This window comes from Manihot esculenta, chromosome 1 (assembly GCF_001659605.2).
Source record: "Manihot esculenta cultivar AM560-2 chromosome 1, M.esculenta_v8, whole genome shotgun sequence".
Classification (NCBI taxonomy): domain Eukaryota; kingdom Viridiplantae; phylum Streptophyta; class Magnoliopsida; order Malpighiales; family Euphorbiaceae; genus Manihot; species Manihot esculenta.
Genome location: NC_035161.2, coordinates 8,513,090 through 8,536,102, shown reverse-complemented (window position 1 = coordinate 8,536,102; position 23,013 = coordinate 8,513,090). Strand labels below are relative to the sequence as shown.

The following is a 23,013-nucleotide window of genomic DNA, read 5'->3' as shown; positions in this document are numbered from 1 at the left end:
TCGGCACACATAAGACTCAACAAAGCAAAACAAAAGTGAAATTCTAACCTCGCAAAGAGCTTGGATCATAGAGAACGGGACAACAATCTCATAAATAAGCCCAATAGGCCTTAAAATTGAAGCGTTATAGCCGACCTCACAGCAGAGGTCGACACAGGAAAACTAACCTAAGGCACCCTAACGCCCATTTCGCAAAAATGACTCCACTCATAGAAGGAGAAACGAAGGGCTCGTAAAGCCAAAACGTCGTGCCGATCTCAAAAATGAGCTCGGCACCCCTAAAAGCCTATTGGCAAACAAAATCAATGCAAAATTAAGGTAAACAAAGCCCTTCGCAAATGAGTATGCAAAAGAGAAAATTAAATAAAAAGTGGCCAGTTAAACGACGGGTCACCAGCTCGGCAATGTTCACAGGTCATACACATACAAATAGCCTAAGTGTGAAAAACTTAAGCGCATTAAGTTAATCGAGCTCCCAGCTCGGTTGAGCTCACAGGCTAAATACATAAAAGCCTCCTAAGTATATTAAAGCAAGTAAGCTAACAAACTGACAGGACTCACTAGCAGAGTGCACAAAAATGGTCTAGGTAAATGGGTTAAGCAAACTAAAAAGCCCGACCAAGCTCGTAGAATGAAGATTGTTTAAGTCCAAAGGGGCATAGGCATAAATAAACTAAGTCAAAAGGGGCTATCAGCCCGAAAAAATGCAAAAACTACACATTCCAAAATTGTTTAAGTGTGTAAATAAAAAACACGCTAAAATTAAAATTTACGAGCTTTCAGCTCGATAACGTTCACAAGTGATATATACAAAATGGCTTAAGTATAAAGAAATATATAAAATGGACACAAATAAAAAAAAGTACAAATTTTATTGATCATTTGAATGGGTTACAGAAGTAGCAGAGGAGGGAGAACCAGAACTAAGTTATTGAGAGGTTTATCTATAGTGTCCTCCCCTTGAGGTCTGGAAAGCAAGCAGGAGCACCCTTGGGCAATGGGTTGTCATCCTTTCTGTAGCACACCTCTTCGCCATTAGAGTCCACCTTTGGAGCTTGCAGGTCTGCCAACGAAGTGGAGGGAGCATCCCTAGCAGACTTCAAGCCTTGATTATAACCTGAAGCGAATATTCGGAAGGCCTTTTTATATATAGTCTCTTTCATTTCCGTAGAGGCCTTATATTCCTCCAGTCACGCTTCGCAGACCTACTGAATCTTATCTTTAAGTTTGGCAGAGTCCTTATACTCCCGTAGGCACTCCTCACAAGCCTACTGAATCCTATCCTCTATAGCTTGGGCATCCTTCTGTAAGGCAGAACACCTCTCCTCCAGAGCAGTGACCTTTTGGTGGAATTGTTGTTGTTGGAGGGGAGACTCCTTCGCTGCCAAGGCCATGCCCTTCAAGTCCTCGATGTGTTTATTGAGCTCTTGCTGGAGGACTGCAGCATGAGCTAAGGCCTTATCACGCTGGGCCATGGCCTCGTCATGTTGGCGGCTGGACTCCTCTAAAAAGAACAGCTATGCTAAGGCCTTGTCCCGCTGAGACTCAGCCGCAAAAGCTCGAAGGGAAGCTCGGGCAACCTCTTCTGTAATACCCGGCTAGACTCCGGTATCGGAATTCCTACCGTCCGGTGGGATCTCGGATGTCGGAAGTCTTTAGTAGGGTAGAATCATGTTTTCATAAAATGTTTTAAGGTATTTCATGGTTTTAAGTAAAATGAAAATGAGTTTTTTTGCATAAAAACAACCTTGGAGGAAAACTCAGGTTCGGCCGCCGAACCTCAAGTTCGGCCGCCGAACATGCATGCCTTCGGGAGCGCTTTTAGGCCCCCGAAAGCATAAGTGAGGGAAGTCCAGGTTCGGCCGCCGAACCTCAAGTTCGGCCGCCGAACATGGCATGCATGCGGAGGCACGTTCGACCCCCGAACGTGGCCTGGCCAGCCACTATAAAAGGGTCCCTTAGCCGAAAATAGGCGAGCTTTTTCCCCATTTTCGGCCAAGGTGAGCTCTCCGCCGTCCCTCATCGATCTTGAGTTCTTTCCTTCCAATCCTACTCGATTTTCATGAGTTTTTACTTTGTTTTGAAGATTTTCAAGCTTTGAGCAAAGTTTTGGAGCTTTGAGGTTCAAGGGAACTCAACCCCTCCCATCTCCGAGTTAGGTCATCTATCTCTCAATCTCCACGAGGTAAGAGCCGATCTTAAGCTCATTGCATATTTTAGGTAAGTTTTAAGTGGATCTATGGGGTAGAATGCATGTTTAGCTCATGGTTAGGTTTATGGGTTTTATATGTATTTATGGGTTTTATATGTGTTTATGAACAATGTGAGTTGCTTGTTGTGTTGTAGTTGGGGTTTTTGTTGGTTTGATGCCCCTAGGAACTTGTATGTTTGCTTGTGTATGATTGGGAATGTTGTAGAATAGGTTTATGCATGATTGGATAGTTTTGGAGGCAAATGTGCATAGAAGAGCTGAGTTTCTGCCACTAAGGGAGAAACCAGGTTCGGTAGCCGAAGGAACTTTCGGCCGCCGAACACGCTTGTGGAGGCAGCCTTCGGCTGCCTAAGCTTGCCCCCGAAAGGAGACTTTCGTCTCTGTCTGGGAGTTTTGGCAGCCGAAAGTGCCGCCGAACATGCATGAGTTTCGCCTCTGTCTGGGAGTTTCGGCCGCCGAAGGTGCCGCCGAACCTGCCTGACTTTCGGCTCTGGAGGGACTTTCGGCCGCCGAACCTGCCGCCGAAAGTGCCCTGTCCAGCCCTCTTTTGCATGTTTTTCTATGATGGTTTCACGATGTTTTAGGGGGTTTTTGGGGAGTAGTTTAGAGTTATGTTCATGTATGTTTGGTCCCTCATTTGAGTCCACCTGTGTAGGTTCGAACCCGAGGAACCGAGGACCCCAGCAGTGAGTCAGCTGCTCCGGTGTCTGGTCAGAGCTATCCAGAGGTGAGTGGAATAAACCTTTATGTTTTTAAGCAAATTAATCGTATAGTTTTGAGCATGTTCATGCATCATGAATGCCATGTGATGTTTTAGGTTGTTTGCATTAGAATCCATGAATATGTTGCATTGCACATTTTAATGTTGATGTGGATGAATGTTGGATGATCCATAGCCCTCGATCTATGATGTGACGATGTGATATGTACGGTACGGAAAGTAAGACCAGTGGGACCCATTCTACGTTCGCTGGCACTATGTAAGAGAAAGACCAGGACCCATTCTACGTTCTGGCACAGTTGGACCATGTTATGTTATGCTATGTAAGAGAAAGACCATGACCCATTCTACGTTCTGGCACAGTTGGACTATGTAGAGGGCTGATGGTGACAAGTTCATCCTTGATGTGATTAGCTGTGACGTGATGCATTTCATATTATCATATGTTTTAAATGCTTTATTATTCTGCTCACTGGGCTCTAGTAGCTCACCCCTCTCCCAATTTCCCCAGGATTGCAGGTACAGGGTAGACCAGGAGGTTTACAAGAGTAATGAAGTTTCGTGTTTGTAATAGATAGAATGTGGACATGATGATTTGTAAAATGATGTAAAAGTTAGGAGTATTATGTGATGTAATGATATTGAGGATTAGAGGTTGTGCTTGACCTATGTGTAAGGTATCCCTTTTAATGCATGATCTTAAATCTTTTTTATGATATCTTTGTAGACCAACTCAACTTATGATGTATCGCCCATTGGGGCATTGATGAGATCCCACAGAGGGGTCATGATTATGATTATGTTTATGTATAGTGCATGCACAGGTTGAGTTTGGTGTATGAACGAAAGAAAAGTTTTAAATTTTTATGTATTTTCTTGATCATGTATGGGATTAAACAGGTTTTCAGGTTGCATGTTAGGCTTGCTACGGGTCCCGGCGGCCTTAAGCCGACCTGGATCCTAGTGCCGGTAGCAGTCCGATTTTTGGATCTTTATATCTTCCCTCTTGTCCCCCAGCCGCTTGGTGAGGTTTTTGATAATCTGCCTACGGGCCTCACCAGTGGTAATGATATTCTCATTCCGGTGCTACTCGGCGATGCGCTGCTCCACTGAGCTTTAAAAAGATTAGTTCTGAGCATCAATCTCAAGGAACACTCCGAAGGCCTGCCATAAGGAGAGAAAGACAAAATTAGAAAAGTCAAGAAAGCTAAAAATACCCTCGAGAAAAACATACGGCTTACCATGAGGAGCATTTCCCTCAGGCTGTCCCTGAGGTTGTCCACAGAGTGGGTATTGAATGTCGCCTATTGTTTAATGGAGCAGGTGAGATGGCTGACAAGGGCTAAAAAGTGGGGATCTGAGGCATTTGGAGTTCCCCCAAACATCTTATTACAGAGCTCCTTGGTAGCTGAAGCCGGCATAGACTCAGGAGACACCTCATCAACGTTCAAGAGCTCGTTGTCAGGAGCTGAGGATAGCTGCTCCACCGCCTTCTTTCCTTTATCAATGAAGGGAGGAGGGGTTGTCTTCATACGCTCCGCAACATGAGCTAGCTTGGGAGCCCTGCCTTCAATAGCAAGCTTTGAGGTCCAGTCTCATTTGCTGGCCGCTCCTCCAATCACAATGGCCCCCACAGCTCGGATAGGTGGGGTGTCCAAGGGGGCAACTCCAGTGCCCTCCTCCGAACCGCTCTCGGCAAATTAACCAACAGCAATGGGCTCCTTGGAAGCCGGTTTGGAAGCAGCTAGAGTCTTGGCTAGATCCGACGTTTTAGTGAAAATGAACGTCCTCGAGGTGGCTAACCGAGAACCCATTGTTGTGGGTATCAACGCTAAAGTAAGGGCCAGGGCAATCGAATGACCCACAATTGCTAGATCCATTGCCTAGAAAACTTTTCGAGTCGCATCGGCCACTGATTTATTGGCCTTGAAAGCTGTCAAGGTTGCCTTCATGTTCTCCCTGGATAAAGAGAAGTTTTTCGGAAGCTTGACGTTCTCTATAAGAACAACAGAAGCTAGAAAAAGAGATACCAACTCAATTAGAACTCGGAATAACAAAAATGCAACAAGAAAGAAAAATGAAAAAAATAATAATACCAGCTTCCTGACAGTCCTGAAGGTTGGACATGAATATGCACTTCTCGACGTCATACTTCTTCCTCACAAAAGTCAGTCGGAGAAAACAGATCTGATCCAACAGGGTCAACCTAAGAAAATCATTGTAGTCCTGAGGAACCTCCCCCCAAGAGAGATCGACATCTCAGTTGATCCTTGAGCTTTCTTTCAACTCGACAACCACGAAGACCTCTGCCCAACCCTTTATCGAGTCCTTGTACCCAGTGAAGATGGATAACCCTGTCCAGAGATTAAAGTAATAAAACCCATAGGTAGACCAAACGAGATGGAAGAAGGTGGAGAACAAAGCAATATAAGGGGAAAAATTCCAACACAAACAAACTGACTCGAAGCAACACATGAACAGAATGGAGTTGGGAGATAGCATACGAGGAGTCAACATGAAGTGACGGAAGACCTTAATAAAGAAAGGAGTAAAGGGGAATGTCAGCCCGAAATCGCGTTGTTTCACAAAAAAAACTAAACTACGTCCTTGTTGGGCATCTATCAAGCCTGCCGGAGGAGGATTGGGAAGAACAATCCTCTCGATAGGAAGGGGAGCCCTAATCCTATAGATGGTGGTGTCGATGTACTTGCGAAAGAAGGGATAACAGAAGACACTAAGCCCACGAAGTCAGGAATTCTAACGGAAGCCATAAGAAGAGTGGGACGTACCTCAAAAGAGATTGCAGAGGCGAAAAAGAACAAGTTAGCGAGAGCAGAGCAAGAAGAAGAGGCGAGATCAAAATTGAGAGTACGAATTTGAAATGGGTAAAGTCGAAGAAAAGACGTTTTGATAAAAGCATTCTTAGAGCCGTGCAATCATAATTAAGATTTTGGGATTTACCCCCTCATTAATCATGGAATAATTAATGAGCAGGTAAATGGGCACTTGATAACCACTGGACCTCTGATACCCGGACTGCAGTTGAGCCCACACAGGAAGGTCAGATCGTAACTCCAAAACCCCAATAGCCAAGGTCTACCTTCTAGCACGCAGCCTAGACCACCCTCGGGCAGACCGAGCGAGAGCAGGGCTCGGACTCAATGGAGAGGGATGCAACTCAAATGATTTGATGAGTCAATGGAGAAACAGACCCTTATACATTCAGGATTATGTCAACTTAGATACTAGAAGGAATTAAATAGCCGCCTGATGATGGAAAAAAGAGAGAGTATATCCATGCGTATGGGTCTGCATGATAATAATATGTGGTACTGTAGCAGGGCGGCGGTTACTCGTCACTAAAGAACAAAAGGAAAAAAGGAAAAAAGGAAAAAAGAAAAAAAGAAAAATGCGAAAAGAATAGGTCATTCAAGGCAGACTCACTCACACATACCCTACCCGAGCCTCACACACTCTATCCCTTTTTCCCTGTATTGGATTTAGATCATAATATTAATTCTTTCACTTATAAAGACTTGGAGGAGACTAATAATATTATATATATAAGCCACATTAATTTCCTTTTTCTTTTTAACATGAGATGAGATGAGCAGTTATTGGTGAGCTCTCTTTCTCTTCTATAAAAGTTTAGCTTCTACCAATTTTAAACCTTTAAAGAGAGAGACCCCACTATGTCCTTTGCTAGCTTGTGCCTCGGCCACATCTTTCACTAAACAAAGGACAAATGTATGTTACTTTTTTTTTTCAAATTCATTACTTGCTATTTAAATACATGTTTGTATATACAAAATACACCTGGCCAATGGGATGCTATTAATTTAAATTTGAATGCAAAATTTAATATGTTACTTATTTATTGATCGAATGTAAACATCAAAGCGTATGAGAATAATGGAAACAAACTTAGAATCAATGCTTCCATATACCTTATGCAGATGAGAGCTTTTAAGGATACCCAAATTCTATTCCCTGGAATTGATGTGGTCTTGATCATCGGTATATTCAGATCCAATTCCATTGAAAGAAAGGCAAATATTCTTGAAATCCATCTAAAGTTCATAGAGAAGGGACCCAGAAGTTCTGTGCCATGCATGCCTAGTACTACACCAACTTGCATATACATAATTATAATCATTGATAAAGCTGAGATTATGACATGGAAATTTGATCTTTGGCAAAGAAAGCACCTTTTTTATTTTCCCTTTTCTCCACCGAATCTCACCTAGCCTCTCTCTACCCTTCTTTCTTTCTTTCTTTCTGCTCAGAAAATAACCAAACACCCTAAAAAGATGACATGAAATCCTATATATATTTTTCCATGCAAAGCAAAATCAATCCATCAAAAGGTATTATGATAACAAAAGATAAGAATTCAAATGTGTTTACACTCTCAAACAATGCTTTTTAAGCTTTTTGTTAGCACTAGCTGTTTATAAATTTGAACTTTCTGTCTTATCACTTACTATAATTATAATTTACAAAATACTTGGCAAGACAGCACCAGAAACACACGTATACTTTGTTTTATTTGACTGAGACTCAAACTGGACACCTTATAAGACTCGGACAATTCATGGTGTCACTGAAAACGTATAGTTTAAACTACAGCAAAGCTGATTTTCACAACAAAATCACAAACAAATCATAATTCAGCGCAGGCATATATAGTATTGTTAGTATGATACTTATTCAGACAGTGGTAGAACATAGAGTCCCTTGCTTCGAGCTCAGTGGGCCACTTGGAAGAGTAGGTCCAAAAGCCATAACAGCAACACAATTCACGTTAAGCCTGTATCTCCCGGAAACCCAAGTACCAACTTTCCACCGGAGCCTTCCATTCAACTTTAAGTTAAGAAATAGTTTTCCGGCGGTCTGGTCCCGACCCACTTCGTAACCGAAGGAGGACGCCACGGGGAGGCCAGTTCCAATCAAAGATGCAGTTAAGAGGTTGGAATCTTGATGTCCTTGGTAGAATGGAGGAAGAGGAGTATACACAGTTATCTGCTGACCCTTGTAGGCGGCGTAAACTTGTAGCTCGTCGTAGTAAATGCCTACTTTTTCATTGGGATTCTTGGAAAGAAGGGTGAGTTGGATTGAGGAGTTGAGAAGATTATTAGGGGAAGAGAGTTTGAGTTGATAGACGTCAGCCTCTTGGAGGGAGAATTGTGGCTTGGCAGGGTGAAGGATAAGCCAGACGATGAATATTAGAGAAAGAATTGTGGTGAAAAATGAAGAGAAGATAAAAAAGAACTTCTTGTAGAATTTTTTAACGTTGATTTCTTTGTTGGCACAGTGCTTGGGAGATTCAATGGTGAGTAGAGACATTTGCAGCAGGGAGAGAGAAAGAGAGAGAGAGAGAGGGAAGTTTACAAGGCTAAGGAAGCAAGGGAAGCAGAAATCAATGGGATAAATAAAGAGAGAGCACTCGGAAGAAACACACAAAGCAGCAATAATTGTTTCTCTCTCATGCTTTTGACTGACTATATATTAAGTTGTGATCTTCTAGAATTCGCCTATAAATCTATGGCTGTGAATTCAACTAATTTGTTGATCATGAATCTCAACCGTGGATCACTCTGTGAGTGCTCCCAGGTGCTATCCCTGAAATGCAACAGACCTGATACTGTGAGATGCACAAGCACAGAAATATTATGGTCATCCGGGTTGAGTTCAGACTATGGTACATCTAGGCCCGTTCTAAGGGCCAAAACCAGTGAAGAGAAATTTAGCATACAAGAAAATTTAGTAATTAAATTAAAAAAATTGTTTGAGAAAATTAAACCCTATATTAGAATCTTAAAATAAAATATCAATTTTGAAGAAAAAAGCTCAGATTTATTTTTAATCGATTTAAAAATGATTTGAAAAAAAAATTGAATATTGAATAAATGAAAAAAAATAAAAATGCAGATTGGGAAGAGAAGATACCAAAGGATATGTATGTATGTCTGTATCTTAGCAACAATTATTAAAGATGCAAAAGAAAACGCTTTTACAAATAATTGAAAGGAAACTGAAGTAGCCAACTGCAATATGCCTTTTCTTGTTGAATGAGTGAGAGAGAGAGAGGGTTTAATGAAATTAATTAATTAATTTCAGAATGTGGATGGAGAAATAAAAAATTGTGCAATTGCATAATAAAAGATACTTTCGACCATTATGAAAATGTAGAATGAATAATATTCGGTTTAAATTAAAAAAATTAATCGAATCGAATTAATTTAAATTTTTAATTTAATTTTTTATTCATTAGTTTAGTTCAATTTTTAATTTTAAAAATTTTAGTTACTTCAATTCAGTTTGATTTTGATCAGACAAAAATTAAAAAAATCGAATCGAACTTATTAGCGATAATAATATATTATTATCAATAATACTGAGAGTTTAGCTAATAATATATTATTGTCAATAATATAGATAGTTTAGATTATATTAACGTTAAAATATTCAATTAAATTATAAAATATTAAAAATAAAGTATAAAAAATAAAAAAAATTATTAAAAATTTAAACCGATCAAATCAATTCGAATCAAATTAGTTCAGTTCGATTTAATTCTGATCAAAATCGATTCGATTCAATTTTTATAAATACTAAAATTTCAATTTTTAATTTATTCAGTTTGATTTGATTTTAAATCGAATCGACCGAATGCTCATTCTATTAAAAAGTTATACATTTAGTGTTTAATGTTTTACTCGTTTAATTTATTCAAATTTGAGTCGTATCATAATAAATATATAAAAATTGAAGAATATTAAATAAAAGTATAAGAAATATTAAGAGAGAAAAAAAAAGTGTAATTTATTTTGGGTTGAAGAGTGTAGTTTAGTTAATTAAAAAGAAGTAATAGAGCAGTGCACGAAAAAGAAAATAAAAAGAGGAGACATAGGGAATCCCTAAACAAGAAGCTTAAGCTTTTGGGAATCAATCTCTGCTATGCTTTATTATTATGTCTTATGTAGCCGTTACTTTTTATTCAACATTTAAAAATAATAAAGTTTTATTTTAGATTGTTAGTTGAGGATTGTATATCACTTTAGCTAATGCTTCAACTTCCACTATCTACCCTTCAATCTTAGCCCTTCAATTTCTGCTGGCTGGTACTACCTCCTAAACATGCCCTAATCTAATTTAAACATTAAAGTCGAATCGATTAATATCAAACTTAAAATTAGAATTGATTAACGATTTTTTATTTAAAAATTATGTATTTTAAATTGAATTATATTTCCACGCTTAATTTAATTTGTACATTTTATTTTAATTAAATTAAATTTTAGATTACAACAATCCACTTTAAATTGTATATTCTATTAGAATATCCTTTATATATTTACATATCATAATATTTCATCTATTCCCTAAAGCTGGAGGATGATTGAAAGGAAACCAAATTCAGCTCGGAGAGGATGTGGTTATAATTAGGGCCGAGCAGTATTCGGTTTAAATTGAAAAAACCGATCGAATCGAATCGATTTGAAATTTTGATTCGGTTTTTTATATATTTCGATTCGATTCGATTTTTAATTTCAGAAATTTTAGTTATTTCGGTTCGGTTCGATTTTGATCAGAAAAAAATTGAAAAAATCGAACCGAACCGATTAGTGATAATAATATATTTTTTCAATAATATAGAGAAATTAAATCATATTAAGATTAAAATATTTTAATTAAATTTTAAAATATTAAAAATAAAGTGTAAAAAAATAAAAAAAATTATTAAAAATCAAAACCGATCAAACCGAATCGAATCGAACCAAATCAGACCGGTTCGGTTCGATTCTGTTTCTGACCAAAATCGGTTCGGTTTGGTTTTTATAAATACTAAAATTTTAGTTTTCGATTTATTCAATTCGGTTCGATTTTGAACCGAACCGACCGAATGCTCACCCCTAATTATAATGACCGAGAGAAAATAGTTTAATGAATATGTCAGTAATTTATACTTTGGAAGGGATGTGGATGGTACGAATGAAATCAGTTTGAATGTGATATCAGACAAGATGACAATCTAAGTCGATATGTTTTCGTTTTTTCATGAAAGATTGCTGATGTGTATAGTTTCTGATTATCATACTGAAATAAAATAGAAAACTGTACAGAAACATAGAAGTCTTGGAAAGAAAAGAAAGTCACTACAGGATGTAGTGGCAATACATATCGATTTTGCGGAGGAGCGGTTAAGTGTATGTTACTTTTTAAATTAATCAAATCTTAATTTAATTTTAAAAACAAATCAAAATCTGCAGCTGTTCCTCTTTCTCCCTAGTCATGGGACTCACCTAGTGAGGATTTGAGAAGGATATTTCAATGAAACAGAGGGAAGTGAAGACTTTTTATTTATTTAATTATTTGTTAGAGTTATTGAGCACATAAAATCAAAAGAGAAAGGTGGATGAGAGACCATTTCCACTTTCTTTATCTTTACTTAGCAGAATTCTCCTCTTTCTTTTATCTTTAGTTAGTAGAAATTGGGACCTAACAAAGTCCCATTATGTCTTTAATTATAACACCAAGAAAAAAACAAAAGAAGTTTGGCTTTTTGTTCCTTTCATACTTTTATTGACAAGACAAGCATGTGAAGATGGCCTTCCCCCATGCTCTACTTGCTCCTGTGGTCCTCACCGCATCACAAAGAGCTCAACAAATAGAATACCTACCAGAATCCATCTATTTAAACTCAAACTCCATTAATAATATATAAATCTATTTATTTTTATATATTTTAATAAACAATTTATATAAAAATATATTAAAATAATATTTACGAGCTGAAATTTTAATTATAGTCAATGTTCTGATATCCAAAAAATAAAATTTACGGTAGTTGTGTAAGTTTAGTCGGAGAAGAAGACATTCCTTCACTTTTATTCTTTTTCCTTTTGTCGGCTAGTAATGTCTAACTGCCTCACTGTTATAATGTCATATGTCTCTGTCATTTAGATCTGTACGTACAAATGTGTTAGAGTCTCTCTTTACGTCTGGTGGCCATTTAATTTTGTGACTGGGTCTGCTCTCCTATCTCTTGTCATATCACCGGGTTAGACTCCCTTCAAATGGCCCACGCGTGTGGTCTGTCCGACCTACTTCTCGTCACCAGATTAGGGCGCGCCACGCAGGGTTGATTTGTTTTGAGAAAGACTTGGTGGATCTTGAGTCTGCGTTCTTTTTTGAGTCTGACCTTATTCCAGAGGTTGAAAACTAGCTAATCAAATTAAATTATATTCATGAGATATTATTAGTTTAGCTAAATTATTATGTCAAATTTAAAATATTAGATTAAATTGTCAAAATACATAAAAATTTAATTTTTTAATGTAAATAAGCTTTTTAAAAAAAAACACTTTTAATGGAAGGAGCAATCACAAAATTGGATAGCAATGGCAGTGGCATTTGGCAACTTTGCATTGAATTGTTTTGAAGCATTTGGAGTTTTGTGGGTTTTGGTATCTATGGATTATCATATCATATGTGATGTAAATGCATGAGTGGCCTCTCACCAACCTTAATCTTTCAGCTGTGTGGCCTCCTTTTCTTTGGAACTTTCCACAAGTGTCAATATACAGGCATTCTAATTAATTATCAAAATAATTCTAATTTTCAAATAATATTTGCATTTTTTTTGTAATTGTAAATTAATTTTTAATAAATAATTATGTTAGCTTATAGATTAAGGATTTATTCAGGTTTTGCAATTCTAGTCAATAATTCAAGAGCTTAATCTTCTTCCTTACTCAATATAAAGCAAATATTTTAAGATAAATAAATGAGGAGACTGAAATCAAAACAAAAATTTAACTACACCTCAATTGTTTTAAAAAAGAAAGGTCGGTGATTAGGAGAGTAAAATTGAGATCTCTCATATTTATTTAGATATACTTGTCATCGAGTTAAATCTGTAAATATAATTAAATCTCAATTTTAAAATTAAAATCAATTAAAAATTTAACTAATTAATTTTATTCCAATTTAGAAATTTAACTAATTAATTTTATTTCAATTTTGCCACTAAAAATTAAGGGACTTTTTGTCAATTTAAAATTAAAATTAAAAATTATTAATTTAAAATAAAAATAAAATATTTAGAGATTTGAGATTTGACTATCAATGATGGTCAAAAATAGCTTTTGACGCGTTTATAAAAGTCACCGGACATTATTTGTTTATTTATTTATTATTTTTTGAAAGAGTGATTTTTTTTTTATGTTTTAAAATTGTGGGTTGGAGCCACTTAAATGGCGGAGGTCATGATTTAATTTTTTTTATTTTTTTAATTATTAATATATTATAATAAAATATTTATATTATATTAATTTAATAATATTATTTATATTATATTTTTATAATAATAAATGTTTTTTATAATTCTAATATATTAATATTTAATAAATTTTATTATTAATTTTTAAATAAAAAATTACTCATATTATATAATTTTAATATCATAAAATTAATATTATGTTATAATTAGATATATAAAAATAATTCAATTGCGATTAAATATATAAAAATAATTTAATAATATTATATATATTTGTGAGTAAAATTTTTTTATTATTTTAATAGTTTAATATAGTAATACTATAATTAAATAGTATTAATAATCTTTTACTCATTTAATTATATATAATATTATTTTATAACTCTTCAAAATATTAAGATCATATATTTTATAAAAATATTTATAATATATAAGAGTATTATAAAAGTTAATAGAAGTTAATAGCAAAAAGACTGCATATAAAAATATTTAAAATTATAATATTATTTTACTATTAAATATATATAAAATTATTTCACTGGATTAATTATTTAATTTATTTTTTTTTCTTTAATAAACTATAAATAATTCACATAAAATATTTGACGCAAGACCATTATTAGAAATAAAATAAATAAATAAATCAATTTTGACTGTTATTAATAGCCAAATTTTAAATTTATAAATATTTTATTATTCATTCTAAATTGATAATTTTTTTATTTTCAACTCTAAATTGATAAAAAAAATTATAAATTAGAAGCTGAAAAGTAATTTAATTATAATGAAAAAGTATATATAATAAAACGTTTCTTTTTTTTAAATAGCAACTCTAAAAACAATAGCCTATTTCAGCTTGAAACCAGGCGGTGGCCAGGCCGAAGGTAGAATCTAATATGCATCTCTCTTTATTTTTTAGCTTTTTTTTTTTTTTTTTTTTCCTTTTGGGGTGAATGTATAGGGGGTCATTTTCACCAGATATACACTTTAGGAAGAAAAAGTGTTGAACTTACATTCACATAGGAATCCCTGTGGATTCCATGCCCAGGATTCTCATTTACTTTTATTTTTTTAGTTTGATACAATTTCAGATGTAATGGATAGCTATGATAAACCAATTTAGTAATTTTGACCAACCATTTTTAATTTAAGCAATTTTTGTTTTGTATTTCAAAAGTTGATTGCAATTTTATTTAATTGAATTAAAATAATCAAGTGAAAATGGTATTTGAATCTGCTTTTATATGTCCATTCTGATGCTTAATTCAGTTCTCTCAGACATTGCAAAATCTACTTCTGTCACTAGCCGTGTTTCTCGTTCTGAAATAATTCAAAATAAAGCTTCTACAATTCTCAATTATGGTGACAGCCTCAATTAGCCTTGGCTATTACCAGTCGGATGCTGAGTTGGATGATCTCGCCATCCTACAAGGAATAATATCTAAAACAAGACCTAACACTACAAAGTATTCAGAAATACTCAACTTTCAGACATCAACTGGATCATTATTTGCAAATCAGGGTAGAATCTAACTCTCTGTAGCTTCAGGCTGGAACCCATCCTCACTGCTGTGAAGAGCAAGAGCCTCTACAACAAGGTCTGAGCTACAGAAGGAGAGGACTTGGGCAATGGAGTTTCTGCAAATACTACATACATGGATGCAGCTAGAAAAGGTACAAAGATGCATGAAATTTAGAAATTCAGTAGCTTTTTTTTTTCTTATTCAGAATGACATATATATTACACTAACTCCATGTTCAGTGTCCAGGTATATCAACCTTTGTATAGTGTCTGTAGTTACTACAATACACTGCACAGAATCATCACTTACCAGAATCAACAAACAATAAGTACCAGAAAGAAAAACCATTGTTCCAACTCTTGTCGACAACAACAAAGTGACAAGTTGAAGAAAATAAGTTGCCTCGAAGCTCAGGTACTAAATCATCTACCAGAGATTTGTATGAGAAAACCTATATGCTGAATTCTAAGCAAAAACGAAAATGACTCAAGACAACTCTTCCCAAACTATACAAAGGAGAACCTCTCAACTAGAATGCTACAAACCTATTCTACAAAGGGTAGGGACATTAAGTTGTATGCACAAAAATGACAAATATCTTGAGAAGGCAAAGTGGGTCCAAAATGGCTCTGGCAATATGGCTGGGAACTCCACACCCGACCGATGATCATTAGTCCCACATATATTCCTTGGCCATTTTCCTACTCATCTTTCCTCTGTCATACCTTAGAAAGAAAAGGCCAGAAACAATGAATTCCTCATCTAGGATCTGTGGATTCCATCCCGATCAACTGTATGAACATATTTGCTAGCCATCTATAGATCTGCCATGCTACTGCTCTATTTCTGCAGGTGGGTGTTGCACTTGACGAACAAATTGTCCTTTCACTCTGGGCCGTTGCTCAGCAAGTTTTTTTCTACTCTCATAGCGGACCTGCAAATGAAATTTCTTTAAGCAAATGAACCATATATACTTCTAATATATATTAGACCCATGAGGCCATGTGATGGCGGTAATTGTGTCCCCAGAAAAAACTAAGATATAGTATTAGTTGGATGATGATGATGATGATTACAAACTTATGAGAATGATAACTATGGAAAGATGATGACAACAAGATGAAGATGAAAAGATGTACCTTCTTCTCATAGCATCTATCTTTCCGTTTCAACCGAAACTTAGATAAAGCTGCTTCCCTTTGTATGGATCGATGTGAATTTACATTTTGTAAAACACCTTCACTTTTTCTCTCAGCAACAGCCCTGACAACAGCAACCTGATCAACATTGCTATTACTTCCAGAAGTGCTTCCGTAACCCATGTTAAGATGACTTGCAGCACCATTACAAAAGCTGCTAGTTGCACTTTGATCAGTGGCAGGAGAAATACGTTCTCGGTCCTCCAAAGACTCCAACTTGTAGTCTTGCTTTTGCAGAGATATATTGGTGGAACCATTTGGAGTTTGACCAAAGTGATCATAGAGTTCAGAACTTTTGAAACTGGACGGATAAAATGGATTTACTTTGGGGTTGGGTTCCAGCTGGCTGCCTGAACTTGGACTCACTATTGGTGACGCACCTGATTGTTTACAGAAAATTGGAGGAAATACGGAACCATAGCTGGTGCATAGATTATTAAAGTTTATGCCATTAACTGGAATTTGGATTGGAAATGCTCTTTGTTGAGCACAAGAATTTGCAATTTCAGACTCTTTGGTTTGACAATTTGCAAGAGAAGCGATACTTCTTTCAATAGGTGGACCTGGATTATCGGGGTTGTAGTCACTAACATTGCTGGACAGTTTTCTCTCAGAATTAGCTCCAAGTTCCTTCTGATTAGAACAATTTCCCAATGTTGAATGTATGTTCTGCAATTGCCTGTTAGTATACCTGCTTGAAGCATCATGGAATGCAATAAACACAAAACAATTAGAAATTATCCAAAGGAAAATTATCCAATAATCAAGATAGAGAAAAAACTTGACAAACACTACCAAAGACCTGGAAAAGTTATTATCCTGCACCTAGTAGTCTTTTGGTTAAAATTGCATTTAAATGCATTGGTTTTGAAGATGCTTCAACTATTGAAAAAGGTAAAACATGAAGCTTTACAGGGAAGAAGTCAATTTTTTCCAACCGATTAATAAGTTTGTAACAACAATTGCACATAACTCGAGCATAAGGATAACAACATATGGAAAAACAAACTCACCGTGTAAAAGCTGAAGCATTAGAATGCCTGAGAGTATGTCTTTCTCCAGTAACTTGGATCTCAAAGCCACCAGGATGACATCTAGTCAAGCACAGATCCAAATGTGGAGAACAATCAAACTTGCTTTTGGCATTATCTGAAGAAGAATTGTGACTAGCAGATGTTCCCATGAAATCTATAGCTTTCCTAGACGAGATAACACGCACATGATTGTTGTCATGGGGCTCACAGGTGTTATTAGAATCCATTCTTTGACTTTCTGGTACAACACGCTCATTGACAGTCATTCGATTAGAATCTTTGCAGGCAGCCACAGCTGATCCTGGTTCAATTGACATGTATATGAAAATTTAGTTATTCCCAGCATAATTCTACAGATAAGAAAATGTTGGATGAAAATGTAAAAATGTTTACCCCCAGCTTCACTCTCATGCAAAAGTAAAATCTGACCACAATCCCTGTGTGCTTCATGTTTCTGCATGGTTATGTCTTTTAGAAAAATTTTGCCCAAATCTGGCTGCAAAATGTCCCTCGTATTTTCCACGTGGGCACTCTCAGCTTCGACATCTGGCTTTGTACAAGAGCTCTGCAAGAGATACCAAAAATGTGGTCTTTATGACTTTACATAGCCAACCTAAATTGAAAGAGATTCCTTTTAACCATACCCATTTAGATTTATCAAGTTTCTAGATGACACGTAACTAGTGTTCATAGAACCATTCAATTATCATAATACATAACTAGTGTTCAAAGAAACATTCAATTATTCCATAAGCAATATTCATGTCAGGGAAATCAGCATTGCTCATGGATATTGCTAAATTATAAGAGTATTTAATTTTGGCTCAAATAAATTTACAGCATATATATTTTAAATGAATTAATTACTCATCCAGCAGGGAAAATTATATCATGGGTGAAATTTTCACTCGTTTTATTCCAGGTGTTTCATGCATCACAGACAGAATAACAGAATATTTTCGAACATGGTTTCAAGTCAATTTAAACAGCTAAAGGCTTTCAAGTCAAGAGTATCAACTGAAGAACCAAGTCAGTTCTCACAAATATAATCTAACCAAAGCAAGTTATGCACCCACGACCCAGTCAACTTTAAATGACTTAGCACTACTTTATACACTCTTACAAATCATGAGGTTGGAGATGGATTCAAGTTTTCAAATTTTTGTGGCCTATACTTCTTTCCAACAATTTTGTGGTATAAGAACTTGAGAAATAAATATATAGAGAAAAATTCAGTTTCAATCTAATGCGAGCCATGGATAAAGCTAGTTATAACTTAAAAAGAAAAGTTTAGTTGGTAAATATGTGCTCATTGCAGTCTCCATGACACTAGTTAATCACTAATCAAATCAAATTACAACCCTTCGTTAAGTTTTCAATCACTATTTAACCAACTCAACTAAACTCAGTCCCTCTGTCACAAATGATACAAATTTCATGAACCTCACTAATTTGCTTATTGATGGCATTGAATGAAATAATTAATGACAGCATTTGAATAAACAAAGTCAACAAACTAAAGCACTCAACTACACATTTTAGAACAGCCTAAAAGTTTTTGGGCAAATTCAGGCAACTCCTTGCATAAATTTCAAAACCACAAGCATCTACTACCTCATGTATCACAGAGTACTAACCTGAGCATCACTTCCTTTCTCAACAAATTCTTTATCATATTGAATACAAGCCATGTCACCACTTGAATGATTACTGGCAGCATTATTTTCAGAAGTAGCCTCAACCTTATCCTGCCCAACACTTTCATCTTGGGTACCATTTCCTCCTTCAAGAGACTGCTAAAACCATTGGAATCAATTAGTATCAAGTTAGAATGTAAGATTATGTAACTTGCAAGTTACCTAAGAACAAGCTAAAATAAAAGTGTGTAGAACATGCGTACAGATTTTCTTCTCCATACGTGCTGCCACAAATTTCTCAGTTCATTTTTCCTGATGGGCTTAACAAGATAGTCAGAAGCACCTCTCAACATGCATTTATAAACTGTACTAACTGAATCCTGTGAGGACATCACTGCAAAATCACCAAAAAAAAAATGCTGATTTAAGTATCTCAATAGCTATGGAGGGAAAGCAAAATCATTCCAGTGCGAAAAAAGGAAGGTACTCATTTTTAACTCGTACTTATAACTGGTATACTTTTGCAATTCTGATGCTCCATAATTAGAGTAAGAAGGGCATATCCAGATATTGAAGGTAAATCCACTTCTGTCAAAATGAGGTCTATATTATGGGGTCTTCCTTTCAGCATCTCCCATGCCTTTAAGCCATCAGGAACAGCCACAACTACAAAGAGAAAAATGAACATGTTCAGTTTGAAATATAGCCTCCTATAAATTAAATTTCAGACAAAATTTAGCTTGTGCGCATAGTCTACTGTTGAATCTATTATAGATATAGAAAGCAAATCTAGATGAATATATGTCATCTTTAAATTTAACAAGGTTAATGTAGAAATTAGGCAAAATCAATGTGACTTGTGTTGAACTGTCAGATTTTATAAATTCAGGCAGCGAAACATGTCCGCACTCCTCAGAATCCCACACGCAATAAGTGGGAGACATGAGTTCACAGTCTGATTCCCTATTTTAATGTTTCGCCCATGATCTTGGTTCCTACACATCCTTCAAAAACTCCTAATAGAACAAATGATTCCTTGATCAGCGATTTCAGTAACAAATCACCCATAAAAAATGGAGAGTACCTAATCTCAAAAAAGGAAAAAGGTTAAAAAAAATTATGAAAGTTCCAAAGTTAATAAATAACACTTCCTCAAATTACAATTAAGGATCAAGGTTCTTATCTTTCCCAATTCAAAAAATAAATTACTCAAATTACAGTTGAGGGTCAAGGTCTTCATCTTCAAAGATCAAAAAGGATCAACGAAGAAAAACGATACTATTCATTTCAAAATTGAGAAACGCACGCAGCAGAGGTAAGCACAGAAACAAGAGAAAAGTTCAAACCCACAATTCACCAATTCACAAACCAAAGGAAAAAACGAAATTGAATGAAATAAACAGATGGAACAAAACAAAAGAGAATCAACTGACCTTTATAGCTGCATTTCCTAAGTAAAGCAGCTATAATCTGCCTAGTAGAATCATCAGCTTCAACCAACAAAACTCTCAGTGCCATCTTCGGAAACAAGTTCTCCCACCTCATAACCAACTTACTACCTTCCTTCTCCATCTCCGACTCCTTCCGTTGCTCTTCTTCTATTTCCTCCTCCGCCGTCTCCTTCCTCCTCTTCCTCTGGTTGTGCGTGTTGAGGTCGAAATCCTCACTGCTAATCACCGCCTCACCCATAGTCTAAGCCTAGAGGAACAAAAATCTCGTACTCTGCTAACAAAAATAGAATACCAAAAAACAAGAAAAGGTTAAAAATATCTTAAATCTAAAATCTGCTACATGTGAGTAAAATCGGACGGTGAAATTAAAAAAGTCGAACGAAATCGTAGGGTTTAAAATATTCCAAGCCTACAAGGACGGAAAAAATCACGATCTCTCAATTGGATGGGTCCAGGTGGTGCCACGTGAGCTATACAAATCTATCCACAGCAAGAGATCAAAAACTCGAAAAGCAATTGGGTGATTGAGCTGGTGGTGCATATTAAAAGTTAAAAAATAAATAAATAAATAAATAAAAGGCTTTCCCTTTCACAGATTTTAGATATTTTTGAATTGTGGGGTCCAGTCATGAAGATATCTAAGTATTTTTTGTAAGTAGTTGGGTGGAGATATTTTTCGTTAGTGCTCGACCGAGAAGACAAATGGATCTCATGGACAGGATTTTGACACGTGAGATTGCATTAAGAAAAAAAAAAAACCATTTCGTGTGAGTTTGTGGCTGGCTGATTTTTTGAATATATTTCTACAAGCCTTTGGCTTTGGGTTTGGAAATAGGTACAGCGACCAATTTGATATTTCTAGATTTTTTTTGATATTTCTAGATATTTCATTCAATTCTTTGGATTTTTTTTTAATTCAAGAATTATAAAAGTAACCATCGAAGCGGAGCTTGTTTCGCCTGCCGCCTTCTGGTCGGATGGCCAGGCCCCAACCATATAACTTGGTTCTGCCCCTGCCTACAGTGCATGTTGTCAAAAGCACGATAGCGACGCATCAATAGAACAAGATAATTGGACAGCAATACAAGAATGAGCTGCCGAATCAAAGTAAACAGCATAAACATGCGTGAAAAATAAAAATTCTTGTAAATTTTTATCAATAAAGAAAAGTTATTATTTTTTAATTTATTAATTTTCATGCATGATTTTTATATAAAGAGCGAAAAAAGAAATTAAAGAGATAATCAAATCATTAATAAGGATTTAGTGCTTTTGAATTTTTATTTTTGTTTCTGGTGTTGCAAAGTTTCCTATCAGGCTGGCTTTGGCTTCCTCCTGTCTTTGGACAGGGGAAGGTTGCTTGATGATTCTTTGATTTTCTTGTTTTCATTCTCGTTCTCACTTAAATTTATGGTTTTGTTAGAACAATAAAATTTTATTTTTATTTTCTTTATATTATCTTATTTATTTTGTAAGTCTTAAAAATTTTTAATAAAGAGTTCTTGTTAGTTTTATTTTTGGAGATTTACTCGATTCGACTATTTAGAGAAACTTTTTGACTGAGACATAAGCATCTCGTGAAAACACCACTACATTCGATGACCACCTCTCTCACATTCTCTTTCAAACGGTTGGTTCATGTTTTTGCTTCTCTTATAGCTAAGAGTTTTTATTGAATTGCATATCGGTTCTCTATTTTTTATTTAATGTTACGGTAAATACTGTTAGATTTGATTCTACTATGAGTTGTTTTTGTGGCAATTCTAATAATATAACTTTCTTTTAGTGATGATTGTTTCATGTTATTTTTCTTAGTTGTATGTTTGCGTTTTATGTTATATCAATTTTATTGTCATCATAATTGGGAATGCTTTTAGCCAGGGGCGGAGGGAGGGTACGGCAAGGGGGCACGTGCCGTACCGGCGACCGGAAAATGCTTTGAAGGGGATGAAGGTGCCGCAGCGGCGCAGCTGGTGGTGCCGCAGCGGTGCCCTACCAAAGGGAAGTTCCTCCCTTCGCCCCTGCTTTTAGCAATCGATTGTTGTTCTGTATAGCAGCTCGGATAATGAAAAATTTTAAGGTGGTGTTTTTTTTATCTTTTATTTTTTGGCGAGTAATTTAATTTATAATTTTTATAATTAAGTGATTTATTTTGTGAATTTGATTTTGGTTGATTTTAGAGTTTTTTAGTCTCCATTTATATTTGCTTTGTAATTTTTTTTTTCCATTGAATCTTGATAATAAAAATTTTTTTTATCGTAGAAAAAAATCATTTATACCAATTTTCTTGATTTAAATAAAAAAAAATATGTGTATTAATTTAATAGTATTTAAATTATAAAAGTTCTAATTTTAGGTTTATTTGGAGTGTTGGATTGGCTAATTGCCATAGCTGGATAGGCCTACAATGTCGTTGCCGAAAGCACGAAAGTGATACTTCCGTATGCTAGGACAAGGGAGAATTATTATTATTATTATTAAATCATTGAATTTTCAAAAAATTTACTATTATACGAGTCTTTTAAAATTATACCATTAAAATGTTTCTGCATTTTCTTTAGTTTTTTTATGAAAAAGTAGTTAGAAATAAATTTTAGCCAAAAATATTAAATAGTATAAATATTTAAATTATAAAAATTAAATAATAAATAATTAAAATTATGAATATTAAACGGTACTAATATTTAAATTGATTAATAATTTTTTTAACAAAACAATGAAAATTGAATTTTATAAGATAATTGGACAGCAGCACAAGGGTGGGCTGCCAAATCAAAGTTAAGAAAACAACATTCCATGATTGAGGAGTGTAATCCAGGGACCAGGCAGCATGGAATTTGTTAGATACTGTTTGCGGCTAGACCCCTCCAAATAATATTTTTTATCAAAATATGTTTGGATTGAATTAAATTATATTAAATTAAAATATGTTAGAATTAAAAAAACAAAAA

General features: G+C 35.3%; 2 protein-coding genes across 3 annotated transcripts; both read right to left on the bottom strand.

Annotated features, from left to right (window-relative positions):
* Positions 1-7,383: 7,383 nt before the first annotated feature.
* LOC110619565 (NDR1/HIN1-like protein 26) lies at positions 7,384-8,363 on the bottom strand. The gene has a single exon (XM_021763078.2). The coding sequence runs from the start codon at positions 8,277-8,279 to the stop codon at positions 7,644-7,646; it is 636 nt and encodes a 211-aa protein (XP_021618770.1). The 5' UTR covers positions 8,280-8,363; the 3' UTR covers positions 7,384-7,643.
* Positions 8,364-14,905: 6,542 nt separating this feature from the next.
* LOC110625862 (two-component response regulator-like APRR9) lies at positions 14,906-20,364 on the bottom strand. Of its 2 annotated transcripts, none has more exons than XM_021771545.2 (8): positions 20,045-20,364; positions 19,116-19,277; positions 18,875-19,005; positions 18,612-18,770; positions 17,368-17,539; positions 16,954-17,275; positions 15,881-16,631; positions 14,906-15,675 (listed from the first exon to the last, which is right to left on the bottom strand). In XM_021771545.2, the coding sequence occupies exons 1-8, from the start codon at positions 20,298-20,300 to the stop codon at positions 15,574-15,576; spliced, it is 2,055 nt and encodes a 684-aa protein (XP_021627237.1). In that variant the 5' UTR covers positions 20,301-20,364; the 3' UTR covers positions 14,906-15,573. The 2 variants fall into 2 exon arrangements, with proteins under 2 accessions (XP_021627237.1, XP_021627246.1); XM_021771554.2 differs by having other exon boundaries at positions 18,612-18,767; positions 20,045-20,363.
* Positions 20,365-23,013: the final 2,649 nt, after the last annotated feature.

What these genes read in the sequence shown, in the direction of transcription:
- LOC110625862 (XM_021771545.2), bottom strand. Translation starts at nt 20,300, where the DNA reads ATGGGTGAGGCGGTGATTAGCAGTGAGGATTTCGACCTCAACACGCAC. An exon ending in TAGGAAATGCAGCTATAAAG is followed by an intron (nt 19,278 to 20,044) that starts GTCAGTTGATTC and finishes TTCTCTTTGTAG; the next exon opens with TTGTGGCTGTTCCTGATGGC. An exon ending in AGAAAGGAAGTGATGCTCAG is followed by an intron (nt 17,540 to 18,611) that starts GTTAGTACTCTG and finishes TATCTCTTGCAG; the next exon opens with AGCTCTTGTACAAAGCCAGA.
- LOC110619565 (XM_021763078.2), bottom strand. Translation starts at nt 8,279, where the DNA reads ATGTCTCTACTCACCATTGAATCTCCCAAGCACTGTGCCAACAAAGAA.